Below are 13,837 nucleotides of genomic sequence, written 5' to 3'. Positions count from 1 at the left end.
GCAAGAGTTTTGGAAAGAGGGGCAAGTATGAAGTCTGTTGGGGATGAGAGAGCTTGGGAAGTGAGTCAGTTGTTGTTCGCTGATGATACAGCACTGGTGGCTGATTCATGTGAGAAACTGCAGAAGCTGGTGACTGAGTTTGGTAAAGTGTGTGAAAGAAGAAAGTTAAGAGTAAATGTGAATAAGAGCAAGGTAATTAGGTACAGTAGGGTTGAGGGTCAAGTCAATTGGGAGGTAAGTTTGAATGGAGAAAAACTGGAGGAAGTAAAGTGTTTTAGATATCTGGGAGTGGATCTGGCAGCGGATGGAACCATGGAAGCGGAAGTGGATCATAGGGTGGAGTAGGGGGCGAAAATCCTGGGAGCCTTGAAGAATGTGTGGAAGTCGAGAACATTATCTCTGAAAGCAAAAATGGGTATGTTTGAAGGAATAGTGGTTCCAACAATGTTGTATGGTTGTGAGGCGTGGGCTATGGATAGAGCTGTGCACAGGAGGATGGATGTGCTGGAAATGAGATGTTTGAGGACAATGTGTGGTGTGAGGTGGTTTGATCGAGTAAGTAACGTAAGGGTAAGAGAGATGTGTGGAAATAAAAAGAGAGTGGTTGAGAGAGCAGAAGAGGGTGTTTTGAAATGGTTTGGGCACATGGAGAGAATGAGTGAGTAAAGATTGACCAAGAGGATATATGTGTCGGAGGTGGAGGGAACGAGAAGTGGGAGACCAAATTGTAGGTGGAAAGATGGAGTGAAAAAGATTTTGTGTGATCGGGGCCTGAACATGCAGGAGGGTGAAAGGAGGGCAAGGAATAGAGTGAATTGGATCGATGTGGTATACCAGGGTTGACGTGCTGTCAGTGGATTGAATCAGGGCATGTGAAGCGTCTGGGGTAAACCATGGAAAGCTGTGTAGGTATGTATATTTGCGTGTGTGGACGTATGTATATACATGTGTATGGGGGTGGGTTGGGCCATTTCTTTCATCTGTTTCCTTGCACTACCTCACAAATGCGGGAGACAGCGACAAAGCAAAAAAAAAAAAAAATATATATATATATATATGGTAGAGGATGTGTGGATCAGGTGTTTGCTTTGAAGAATGTATGGAGTTAGTGAGAGGACAAGAGCAAGGGAAGGAGGGGTTAGTGAGAGGACAAGAGCAAGGGAAGGAGTAGCACAACTCCTGAAACAGGAGTGGTGGGAGTATGTAATAGAGTGTAAGAAAGTAAACTCCAGATTGATATGGGCAAAATTGAAAGTGGATGCAGAGAGATGGGTGATTATTGGTGCATATGCACCTGGGCTTGAGAAGAAAGATCATGAGAGGCGTTTTGGGAGCAGCTGAGTGAGTGTGTTAGTAGTTTTGATGTACAAGACCGGGTTATAGTGATGGGTGATTTGAATGCAAACGTGAGTAATGTGGCAGTTGAGGGAATAATTGGTGTACATGGGGTTTTCAGTATTGTAAATGGAAATGGTGAAGAGCTTGTAGATTTATATGCTGAAAAAGGACTGGTGATTGGGAATACCTGGTTTAAAAAAAGAGATATACATAAGCATACGTATGTAAGTAGGAGAGATGGCCAGAGAGCATTACTGGATTACATGTTAATTGATAGGCGCGTGTAAGAAAGACTTTTGGATGTTAATGTGCTGAGAGGTGCAACTGGTGGGATGTCTGATCATTATCTTGTGGAGGAGAAGGTGGAGATTTGTAGAGGTTTTCAGAAAAGAAGAGAGAATGTTGGGGTGAAAAGAGTGGTGAGAGTAAGTGAGCTTGGGAAGGAGACTTGTGTGAGGAAGTACCAGGATAGACTGAGTATAGAATGGAAAAAGGTGAGAACAAAGGATGTAAGGGGAATGGGGGAGGAATGGGATGTATTTAGGGAAGCAATGATGGCTTGCACAAAAGATGCTTGTGGCATGAGAAGCGTGGGAGGTGGGCAGATTAGGAAGGGTTGTGAGTGGTGGGATGAAGAAGTAATATTATTAGTGAAAGAGAAGAGAGAGGCATTTGGACGATTTTTGCAGGGAAAAAATGCAAATGAGTGGGAGATGTATAAAAGAAAGAGGCAGGAGGTCAAGAGAAAGGTGCAACAGGTGAAAAAAGAGGGCAAATGAGAGTTGGGGTGAGAGAGTATCATTAAATTTTAGGGAGAATTAAAAGATGTTTTGGAAGGAGGTAAATAAAGTGCATAAGACAAGGGAACAAATGGGAACTTCAGTGAAGGGGGCTAATGAGGAGGTGATAACAAGTAGTGGTGATGTGAGGAGGAGATGGAGTGAGTATTTTGAAGGTTTGTTGAATGTGTTTAATGATAGAGTGGCAGATATAGGGTGTTTTGGTCAAGGTGGTGTGCAAAGTGAGAGGGTTAGGGAAAATGATTTGGTAAACAGAGAAGAGGTAGTAAAAGCTTTGCGGAAGATGAAAGCCGGCAAGGCAGCGGGTTCGGATGGAATTGCAGTGGACTTTGTTAAAAAAGGTGGTGACTGTATTGTTGACTGGTTGGTAAAGTTATTCAATGTATGGATGACTCATGGTGAGGTGCCTGAGGATTGGCAGAATGCTTGCATAGTGCCATTGTACAAAGGCAAAGGGGATAAGAGTGAGTGCTCAAATTACAGAGGTGTAAGTTTATTGGGTATTCCTGGGAAATTATATGGGAGGGTATTGATTGAGAGGGTGAAGGCATGTACAGAGCATCAGATTGGGGAAGAGTAGTGTGGTTTCAGAAGTGGTAAAGGATGTGTGGACCAGGTGTTTGCTTTGATGAATGCATGTGAGAAATACTTAGAAAAGAAAATGGATTTGTATGTAGGATCTATGGATCTGGAGAAGGCATATGATAGAGTTGATAGAGATGCTCTGTGGAAGGTATTAAGAATATATGATGTGGGAGGCAAGTTGTTACAAGCAGTGAAAAGTTTTTATCGAGGATGTAAGGCATGTGTACGTATAGGAAGAGAGGAAAGTGATTGGTTCTTAGTGAATGTAGGTTTGCGGCAGGGGTGTGTGATGTCTCCATGGTTGTTTAATTTGTTTATGGATGGGGTTGTTAGGGAGGTGAATGCAAGAGTTTTGGAAAGAGGGGCAAGTATGCAGTCTGTTGTGGATGAGAGAGCTTGGGAAAAAAGTCAGTTGTTGTTCGCTGATGATACAGCGCTGGTGGCTGATTCATGTGAGAAACTGCAGAAGCTGGTGACTGAGTTTGGTAAAGTGTGTGAAAGAAGAAAGTTGGGAGTAAATGTGAATAAGAGTAAGGTTTTTAGGTACAGTAGGGTTGAGAGACAAGTCAATTGGGAGGTAAGTTTGAATGGAGGAAAAACTGGAGGAAGTGAAGTGTTTTAGGTATCTGGCAGTGGATTTGGCAACGGACGGAACCATGGAAGCGGAAGTGAATCATAGGGTGGGGAAGGGGGCGAAAGTTCTGGGAGCGTTGAAGAATGTGTGGAAGTCGAGAACATTATCTCTGAAAGCGAAAATGGGTATGTTTGAAGGAATAGTGGTTCCAACAATGTTATATGGTTGCAAGGCATGGGCTATGGATAGAATTGTGCGCAGGAGGGTGGATGTGCTGGAAATGAGATGTATGAGGACAATATGTGGTGTGAGGTGGTTTGATCGAGTAAGTAATAATAGGGTAAGAGAGATGTGTGGTAATAAAAAGAGTGTGGTTGAGAGAGCAGAAGAGGGTGTGTTGAAATGGTTTGGTCACATGGAGAAAATGAGTGAGGAAAGATTGACAAAGAGGATATATGTGTCAGAGGTGGAGGGAACTAGGAGAAGTGGGAGACCAAACTGGAGGTGGAAAGATGGAGTGAAAAAGATTTTGAGTGATCAGGGCCTGAACATGCAGGAGGGTGAAAGGCGTGCAAAGGAATAGAGTGAACTGGAACAATGTGGTATACCGGGGTCGACATGCTGTCAATGGATTGAACCAGGGCATGTGAAGCGTCTGGGGTAAGCCATGGAAAGTTCTGTGGGGCCTGGATGTGGAAAGGGAGCTGTGATTTCGGTGCATTATTACATGACAGCTAGAGTCTGAGTGTGAACGAATGGGGCCTTTGTTGTCGTTTCCTAGCGCTACCTCGCACACATGAGGGGGAGGGGGTTGTTATTCCATGTGTGGCAGGGTGGCGATGGGAATGAATAAGGACAGACAGTATGAATTATGTACATGTATATATATGTCTGTGTGTGTATATATATGTATACATTGAGATGTATAGGTATGTATATTTGCGTGTGTGGACATGTATGTAAATAAATGTGTATTTGGGTGGGTTGGGCCATTCTTTCGTCTGTTTCCTTGCGCTACCTCGCTAACGCAGGAGACAGCGACAAAGCAAAATAAATAAATAAATAAATATATATATAAAAGTACTTTTATATTGAAAGAATAGTGGATGAATGGAATAAAATGAATTATGAAACTATGAAAGTGGACTACATACCAAAGTTTTAAAAGCTGTATGATATCAAGTAAAAATAGTTCAAGAGATGGAGCCTCATGAGAGTAAATCTTCATCCCAGTTAGTAAAAACTGACAATTACATATAGGTAACTATGCAAAACTAGGGCTACCATAACTGGAGTCACTGCTCAAAAAAGGAGATTATTTAGCATGTGATCAAAACTAAGATTTTTTGAAGCTGTACCTACTGGTACAATATGGAGTCTCCTTAATAGATTAAACTTTATGATGACACAGAGTACTGTATAAAATGCTGAAAGGTAGAATTACACTGCTTTGAAAGATGTAAAAGCTAAATGCTTGAGAAAGAGCAATAGGATAAAAATGAACTTTAGAAGCATTAAACTTGATTTAGTTATGAGGAGTGTTAGCATTAAATCTACTAGTTTATGTCTGCCCTATTGGAAAAATTCAAGAAAGGGGCCAGGTGAGGATATTCCCTTAAAGGCCCAGTCCTCATCCTCTGTTCTTAACGCTACCTCGCTAATGCGGGAAATGGCGATTAGTATAAAAAAAAAAAAAAGTAACAGACCGAATAAATGAAGTGGATTACTTGGTGAGGAAAGAGAAATGGTAAAAGCAGAAAGATGGTATGAAACAGAAAAGGTCCCAGAGGAAAGCTACTCTGATAAGCAAAGGAGTTTGATCCATCATCAAATGGAGAGACCAAAGATGAACTGTATTTTTTCTGGATGTCTAGGAGGATGTTAAAGAAAACCATCTGATAAGCCCAAAAGCTAGAATATCACTAAACATTCTAAGAGAAAATTACCTGCAGCCAATCGCCAGGGGTGGGCGGAGTTTTAGCAGCTTTGTCACAAACGCTACACTGATGACTACACACATTAACATCATAAGGCTGCGATAATGGTGTTGCTGGAGTCAACACTTTCAACTGCCCCTCATATGAACGATTCCGTAAAAACTGCAGGACACCTGATACTATGTAGCGAGTTGGTCCAAGCTTCCGCCACTGTTCAGATGTTTTCAAGAGGTCACCAAAATACCCATATGATACCATGGTAGTCGCAACACTTTGTAGCTGACCATGTCTGTGGATAGCTGCTACATCAACAGTTCGACTATCACCTGAAAATGAACATTTTTCTGATGAAGTATGAGAATACACTGTCATAAAAAAGTATAAAGGTTAAAGCCACACTTCGTGTAGACACAATGATCTATTTTCAAATCTAGGACAGTTTCAGCTTTTGAGAAAGGCTTGTGAAAAGGTAAAACTATTTGATTTGAATGTAAATCGTCATGTCTCTCAGAAGTGTGGTTTTAACTTTAAATTTCTTAATGCTAATAACAATGTGATATTTTCCATCAAGTGACATTTATTTACATACATTTGTTTGGCATCATTATTTCAGCTTGCATGACTCTTGTCAACTTGACCTAAGTATGGACAATACAGGCTTGTGAGTCTGTGGACACAATGGATAGAAGGATCACTGCACATGCAGATGCTAAAGTAAAAGGTGAAATCATGTTTCTGTATCATGGCATAAGCAAGAAAACAAAGGAAAAAAAGACAGAGAAAAGGGAAATATTTTACAGTATCTATGAAGCTGCTGCAATGTATTACTGGGGGCTGAAAGGTGAATATGGCTGTGGAGAGCAAACTTACTTCATTATCTTACATTACGATGTTTTACTTTAAAATGTGATCTACAAAGATATACCTCACAAAGTGGAAAATACTGTGCTTGGGATTGCACTGAACAGAGGATGAAATCTATCAAAAGATCCTTCTGAGGGCAATGCAGATTAAAGTGATCCTGTGACCATAGCACTGGAAGCTTTACTTCAATATGATGAGTGATTACAAAATTATGGCAGAGCTTTATCATCTACATAAATATATACAGTAAACACAGTATATTTGTAAATACATGCAAACAGAGCAGAAGCCATTATGTACTGAAGGTTAAAATAAATTCTATGTTACGAAAATGACCTTCATTGACTGGACACTCACCCATGATAATGTGTAGTGCAGCTGTGACAACATCACTTGTACCATGGGTCCCATGGCACATAGCATCTGTACTGCCACCTTAATATGAAAAGAAAATCAATCATGATAAAAAATGCAAATCTAATTTCTCTTTAGAAAACAGATAACTACCGAATATATGTTTACCAAACCATTCTACAACAAGCATCCTTTCTGTAATTTTTACACTTTTCATAAGCACATAAAGAGGGTATTAATGTTTTGGTGCCACAAAGCATTTGGCATTGTCCAATTATTTTTCTGGCTCAGATCACATGACTCTCAAGGTATGTGCCTTACTCTGCTACATTTGTTGATGTTGCTATTACAACCAATTTCAATATTAACGTACATATTCTCAATGAAATGAACATGAAAATGAAGCAAACAATTCTAAACCCTCACAAGTGTGAGTTATGTCTATCTACCCAACAGAATAACCAGTAGCTCCACCTATTTTAAGTCTGTTTATAAGGGTTGTATATCACATTATTACTGAACCAGCACCACTGTATTGAATAAAGAACTAGTAAGAGAGCTTTATGGATGTCCATAGCTATTCAGGGTATTCACGTCATGTCCACAAATAGGAAACCAGTAACGGTGTATATATAGCTACTGTATAGCATCCACGGCTCAAAGAGATTAATCATAATTAAGCTGGAAAATCTGTATGCAGCTGTCATATTCCCTTGTGTCATATTTCTCAATTGTGCATTATCATATCATGAGTAACTTTATTGACAAAAAGCCATGAATGGCCCAGAAGGTCAGCCGACAACCTCACCATGTCATTGCACTGAGCTGAAAAAATTAAATATCTTAACAAATGCTCTAGTCAATGTTGGCAAAACAAACCATGGCCCTTAACTATTACTTTGAAAAGTCCAGGGTCTTTTCACATGGAAAACACAATGAATCCTACTGAGTGCACCTATCTATTCTAAGCCAAATAAAATTCTGACTAGGAATCAAGCAAAACTTTTCCTGCTTATAGTAATATGCTTCTTGAAGCTTCAACATTCCAGATTTGTAATCCTTGTCAGGCAATTTCTTCTCTTGAATTTGCAATTATAAGAAAATTTTTAAGATAGTCGAGAACTACGACCTCTGAAGAAGAGAGTCTTGGGTTGGGAGAGGTTATCAGTCTCATAAAATACCTGAAAAGATACACTTTCAAATGCCATATTTGGTTTCCCATCTTGAAAGCCAAAGCCTTTCTCATTATGGAGTTAATTGGAATATACCAGAAATGTCCTTTACATCCAACTGATTGTCAAAATGATTAGCTGTAAGGGTTAATGGACTTGTAGTAGAGTATTCATCCTGAATTTGTGCCTTAGCAGATATTCAGTAAGGACAGATCTAAAATAATTCTTATTTTCTGTTCATGATATATTTTCTAAGACTAGAAAAAGGTTGTTCATAAGAAACCAGTCCTCTTGCAAGTTCTATTATATCTTTCCCAAATGGGGAAATGGTAACAAGAAGAGATGAAGTGAAGAGGAGATGGAGAACTTTGAAGGCTGTTGAACAATGTTTGATAACTAGGGTTGCAGACATGGAATGTTGGGAAGTGTGCAAAGTGAGAGAATTTTGGAAAGTGGACTGGTTAAATGAGAGGAGGTGGTGAAAACCTTGCATAAGATGAAGTGTTGGAAGGTAGCCAAAGTGGATGGGTTTGCAGTTGAATATATCAAGAAGGTAGTTGTGTTGTGAATTGGTTAGTTAGGACTTCTGATGTATAGATGATTCATGATAAAATACCTGAGGACTGGCTGAATGCCTATTTAGTGCCACTGTATAAAGGTAAGGGGACAAAAGTGCATGCTCAAATTACTGAGGTAGAAGTCTCTTCAGTGTACACAGAAAATATTATGAGTGATGACTGAGAGGATGGTGGCATGCACAAAGTTTCAGACTGGGAAAGAACAATGTGGCTTCGAGAATGGTATGGAAAATAAGGATCATGTTTTTGCTTTGAACAGTGTGTATGAGAAATACTTATGAGAAACAGAAAGATTTGTATGTGGCATTTATGGATCTAAAGAAAGCATATGATATGGGGGGAAGCATTTACATTACATGAAGGTAAAGGATTAGAGGTTTCTGATCCAAAGGATTCATAATTATTCTCTCAGCCTGCAAGGCAAACTGACAATGGAGAGAAATGAATTATCTGAGAGTTAGTACAAAAATTAAGCAGGTTATCAATGTATTTCTCAGTTCTTGTGGGGATAAGGATCAGGGAGAAGTAGAGGTACGATGTAAGAGAAAATGGAGAAGTACAAGTGTTGGCAAGCAAGATCAATCAGAACGAATGCAAGAAGTATGATAAGAGGGTGACTGAAAGTTTAGATGAATTGCAGTAAATACTGGAATGTAATCATGTGTGAATAAGGTGTTTTGAATTTTAAGTGAAAGACTATTAATGGCTGTAGAATTAGTAATTGGATATATGAGTAAGAGGAATAAAGGAATAAAAAGGGCAATGCATGGTGGATTGAAGAGATTAGAAATGTCGTGGAAGAGAAGAGTAAGGCATAGCTTGAGAGGAATCTATCACTGAAAGTTCAGCAAAGGATGGAAGAATGAAAGATGTATCAGCAGAATGTTAAGTTGATAAAGAAAACCAAAGAAAAAGCAAATTAAGAATTTGGAAGAAAGTTCAGTGAAAAGGTTAAGGAAAATAAGAAACTGTCCTGGAAGGTGAAAAAGGAAAGAGGTAGACAGTAAAGTGGAACTGTTAAATTGAGAAGTAAGGGAGGGAAATTAGTGAATCAAGAGGAGGAAGTGAAAGGAAGATGAAAAGGAAAGTGGGAAAAGGTGAGGCAGCAGCTGTTACATGTATGGGTATGGAAGATGGAAGGAAGAGAATACAAATGCAAGGGCCTATAGAAAAAAGAGAGGTAAAATGGGCGATAATGAAACTGAAGGCAGGAAGGCACCACGAGTGGATGGGATTATGGCTGAAATGCTGAAGTATGGAGGAGATAGTGTGACAGAGTAGATGCATCTAATATGTAATTTAGCATGGAAACGGAGGGTTGTGCCACAAGATTGGGTGAAGGCTTATCATTGCTCATTCATTCAAAGGAAAATGTGCTAAAGATGTATGTAGCAATTACAGGGAAATAAGTCTGTTAAGTATGCAATGAAAAGTGTGTGCAAAAATGTTGATTGTCAATAGAGTGATGGAAGTGACTGAATACAGATTAAGCGAAGAGCAAGGGAGTTTTAGGAAGGGTAAGGGATGTTTGGATCAGATTTTTGTGGCAAAGATGACTGTGGAAAAGTATCTAGCAAAAGGCATGAAGTTGCATGCAGCTTTTATGGGTCTGGAGAAAGCGTATTACAGAATCAAGATGAATGCTTTATGGGATCTGTTATGGGTATATGGGTAGGATCACAACTATGGGATGGTGTGAAAGCTGTCTACAGAGGAGCAAATTAATGCATGTGTATGAGTGGATGAAGAGTTGAGTGAAAGTTTTGGTATACATGAGGGTGTGAGGCAGGGCTGTGTGATGTCACCTTGGGTTTTTAATATATGGATGGAGTGATAAGAGAGATAAAAGCAAAACTAAGGAAATGGGGCGCAGAGATGTAATGTGGCAGTGAGTTATGGTGGCTATTGACAAGCCTGTTTGTAGGTGATACTGTGTTGTTTGCTGAGAGTGAAGAAAGCATAGGCAATTGAAGGTAAATGCATGTGAAAGTAAAGTAATAGTGTTTGAAAGGAAGCAGAGTGAAAGTAAAAATTTTGCAAAACCACAAAGAAAGAAAGAAGAAAGTGTACTAAACTTTGTTTTGGTAATAATGGGAGAAAGACTTGAAGAGGTGAGAGAATCTAAGTATTTAGGAGCTGTCCTTGGTAAGTTCAGTGATATGGAAGGAGAGACAAAGGTGAGAGCAGTACAGGGTAGAAGAGTCATAGGGCCCCTTAATAGAATAATGGAGGGTAAAAGTGTAGGTATGGAAATGAAGAGAGGACAGCATAGTCCTCCCAATCGTGGCCTATGCAGCCATGGACATAGAATGAGCCACAATGGTCAAGCTTCCAGACTGCAGAAATAAGCTATCTGAGAGGAGCATGTGGTATGAGAAGATAGAATGAAGAGAGAAATAAGGGAGTGCATGAGAGATGTGGTATAGCATGGAAGCAAAGGGAATGAATTGTGGAGTGGCAGAGTGGGTTAACATAATACTTTGAGATGGTTTGGGCATGTAGATAGAATGCAAGATGAAGAGTTTACAAGTAAAGTGTATGATAGAACAATTAAAGGGGTTGACGTGAGAGGAAGAACATGTGACATGGGGATATAGAGGGGAAGAATACTGGAGGGAAAAAAATGGTGGAAGAATGTGTGTAATGGTGTTTGTGAGGGAGGTATGTAAGGACAGGGATAAGAGGAGACTTATTTGCCATGGCCTCCCCTTGATGGGAGTTCCCAGAGGGAATGGGCATCGGAGATATAGATAGATAGATGGACAAATCAATATATTAATGATCTGTCTTGAACAACAATCCAGCAGAACCCATTCTCACTGAAAATACTTATCACACTCAAAATAATTCAATTTGGGAAAATGCCATGAATTATGTTGCTTAGTCTTTTTCCTCTAGTGCAAAGTAAGAAGGATGCGACACAATGGGAGAAAGGTTCAGTACAAATATCTTTTTCGCATGAAATAAGCTGTAGGCCTGTGTGTGCCAGAGGGACTTAGGAACTGACATTGTACCTAACCTGTCACTATTGGTCCTTTTCATGAAATCTAATAAGATAAACTGTCTTCTGACAAAAATTCACAATTGCATCTAGGTACACAGCATAATATTCACAATGGACATGACAGCAAAACAATAAGCTGATTCTCAAACCTGGTCACCATACTTAAAGAGGCATAAAAAGCTAAATGAAAATGTCCAATGGAGGGGAACAAAGATGGTACGTGAATTACGACAACTGAGTTATAGTGAGAAAATGGAAATCATAAATCTGCTCACTAAGGATGAGAGAAGGGTAAAGTGTGCCCTGATTATAACCTTCAAGTTTCTACTCTAGTTTAACAATGGTGACACAGAATTTTTTTTTAGAAGATGCAAGGACAGAGAGGACAGAAGAAAATGTTCAAATGAAAAATGTGAAAGATGTAAAGTACTCTTTTTAAGAGGCAGAATGTTGGATAAATTAACCAAACTACATGATGAAGCTGTGACTGCTAGCAGTACAAAAAATTTCAAAAACTTTTCTGATGGTATAGAAAGTTCCGTGGATGGGGCCTGATAAGTGTAGAACTCTCTCCCCATACTGATCAAATGTCTTGCATCTGTTGTATGAGTGATTCCCCATACCTTATTCATATCCTTCGAAATTAAAAAAAATTGAATTTACTCTGATACACTAACACTAAACTTAATGTATAAAGAAGTTAGGGCACTCTAGCAATAACAACTGACCGATTACATACAATTATCTGCCGTGTCAACAACAAAGGTCACTGAAAGCACAACTTTCTTAACAAAAGATCTGAAATTCTGAAAGCTTTAAAATGCTTAAACATAAGACTTTTAAATACAGATCAATATGATACATATATTTCATAATGTTAAAATAATAAATTCCTTATTCATACAACTAAAATCATTTAATCATATCTTGTATGAAATACTAGTTTACCCCAGGACACCAATCAAATTAAAAACATCATAATCTCTCTTATACACTCTCAAGTGTAAAGAGAAGGGTTCAGAATCTTCTTCTACATGCTGAGATCACCACATTCTAACACTCTAATTGTCATAGGAATACTGAGAACAACAGCTTGTTTATAATAACAAGAAGAATGAGTGTGAATATAAATCAGACATTCTTTAATGAACAAACTCCCACAATCAAGTCACAGGCAATGGGACAAACCATGTACAGGATACAATAAAGCTACTGAACAATAAAATGCTGAATATCTAAAGAGCAAGCATTCTTTGACTTCTTTTACTAAAAATCAGTGTCAGGTCAGGTAACTATTTTGTTGGAAACTGTAATACTTTCTCATCACACATATCAAATTGTCATGAATTCTAAGAACTGGCTGGCTTACCTGGAATGATGCCAAGTCTAAGGTGGGTTTTTGGAAGTGCTACCTCTGGATTGTGGGGATCAAGGCCTGCCTTCTTGGACGCAAGCAGCAGCAGCCCCATTACCAGTTCATTTACTAGGCCATCACCCCCTACAGCCACCACACCATCTACGTCATTTAAACGACCACTTGATTCTACCAGATCACGCCCATGGCCCTGGTACTCAGTCTGTCCAAAGATAAAGGTGCATAACAGTATTCTAAATGGTTATGGAGCATTTTCCACTGAAAGATAAAAGTAATATTCATAGATTAATGTCTAAACACATACAAGACTACACCTCATCTCATCTAAGAAACAGAAAAAAGAAGCATGAAAAGACATATATGGGAAAAAGACCAAAAAAAAAGGGCAGACAAATAAGCACTAGTGGCAAACACAGATACCTTAATGGGGTCAGGTAATGACAAAGACAAAGATACATACAAAATATGAAACAGGAATAAATGAAGGCTAAAAAGTATCTGCTTTCAAAACTTCCCTCCACAAGCTTCTCTGCTTCTCTCGCTTAACAATGCACAGCTGCCTTTCTAATGAACCTACTGCAGCAGATGCTAATGAAGTAATATATCCCTCTAACCCAGTAAACATTTGTTTTTCAGGGTTCTGGCCCATCTTGTACAGTACACCACTTCTTACCACAAATGATATTTCTTCAATCTCTACCACTATTCACTCTTACAACAATGATTCTACTCTACACCAACTTACTTTCCCTTTCTTCCTGACTCCAAACTTCAATTATTTCCCTACAATGAACTTATTTCTCACTTCACACCTGTACAATATCTTGAAATGAAGCAGTAACCTTGGTAAATCCAAGAGTGCAAATATACAATCTCCACCTACATCTCATTCAATATTCTAATCACTTTCAACTATCAAATATCAATACATAGCTCAACATAATCTTGAATCAAAGAGTGAAACATATGAAAGGTAAAGATGACTTGATGAACAACCATCTACAATTTCCTCTTCACTCCCGTATAAGTTCATTCTAATCAAGACACAAACACCTAACAATCCAGTTACTCTTGAAGTGACTTGTGGCTTTGTTGAACCCACCAAATTTGCACAATCTCCCAATCAAACAGATGAAATAATGAGGATCTTATCAACAATTCAAATAACATATATCTAAACTTCAGCTGTGAGCTGAGAAGTTTAAGGTCTAAAGTGGCTCTTCCCTACTGTTCCAGTAGAGGATTTGTTGAATATC

The 13,837-nt window shown here is 38.9% G+C and overlaps 1 protein-coding gene across 1 annotated transcript in view; it reads right to left on the bottom strand.

The window, feature by feature from the left end:
• The window catches only part of Cerk (Ceramide kinase), a 220,358-nt gene that overhangs the window by 35,996 nt on the left and 170,525 nt on the right, over positions 1-13,837 (bottom strand). Inside the window, exons 4-6 of the mRNA XM_071672277.1 lie at positions 12,576-12,783; positions 6,456-6,533; positions 5,244-5,560 (exon numbers count right to left, since the gene is read on the bottom strand). Of these exons, the coding sequence (XP_071528378.1) occupies positions 5,244-5,560; positions 6,456-6,533; positions 12,576-12,783 (603 nt within the window). The remainder of the gene's footprint in view (positions 1-5,243; positions 5,561-6,455; positions 6,534-12,575; positions 12,784-13,837) is intronic.

This window comes from Panulirus ornatus, chromosome 17, assembly GCF_036320965.1.
Source record: "Panulirus ornatus isolate Po-2019 chromosome 17, ASM3632096v1, whole genome shotgun sequence".
Taxonomy (NCBI): domain Eukaryota; kingdom Metazoa; phylum Arthropoda; class Malacostraca; order Decapoda; family Palinuridae; genus Panulirus; species Panulirus ornatus.
Note: the sequence above shows the minus strand (reverse complement) of the source record. Positions and strands in the feature narration are given on the sequence as shown.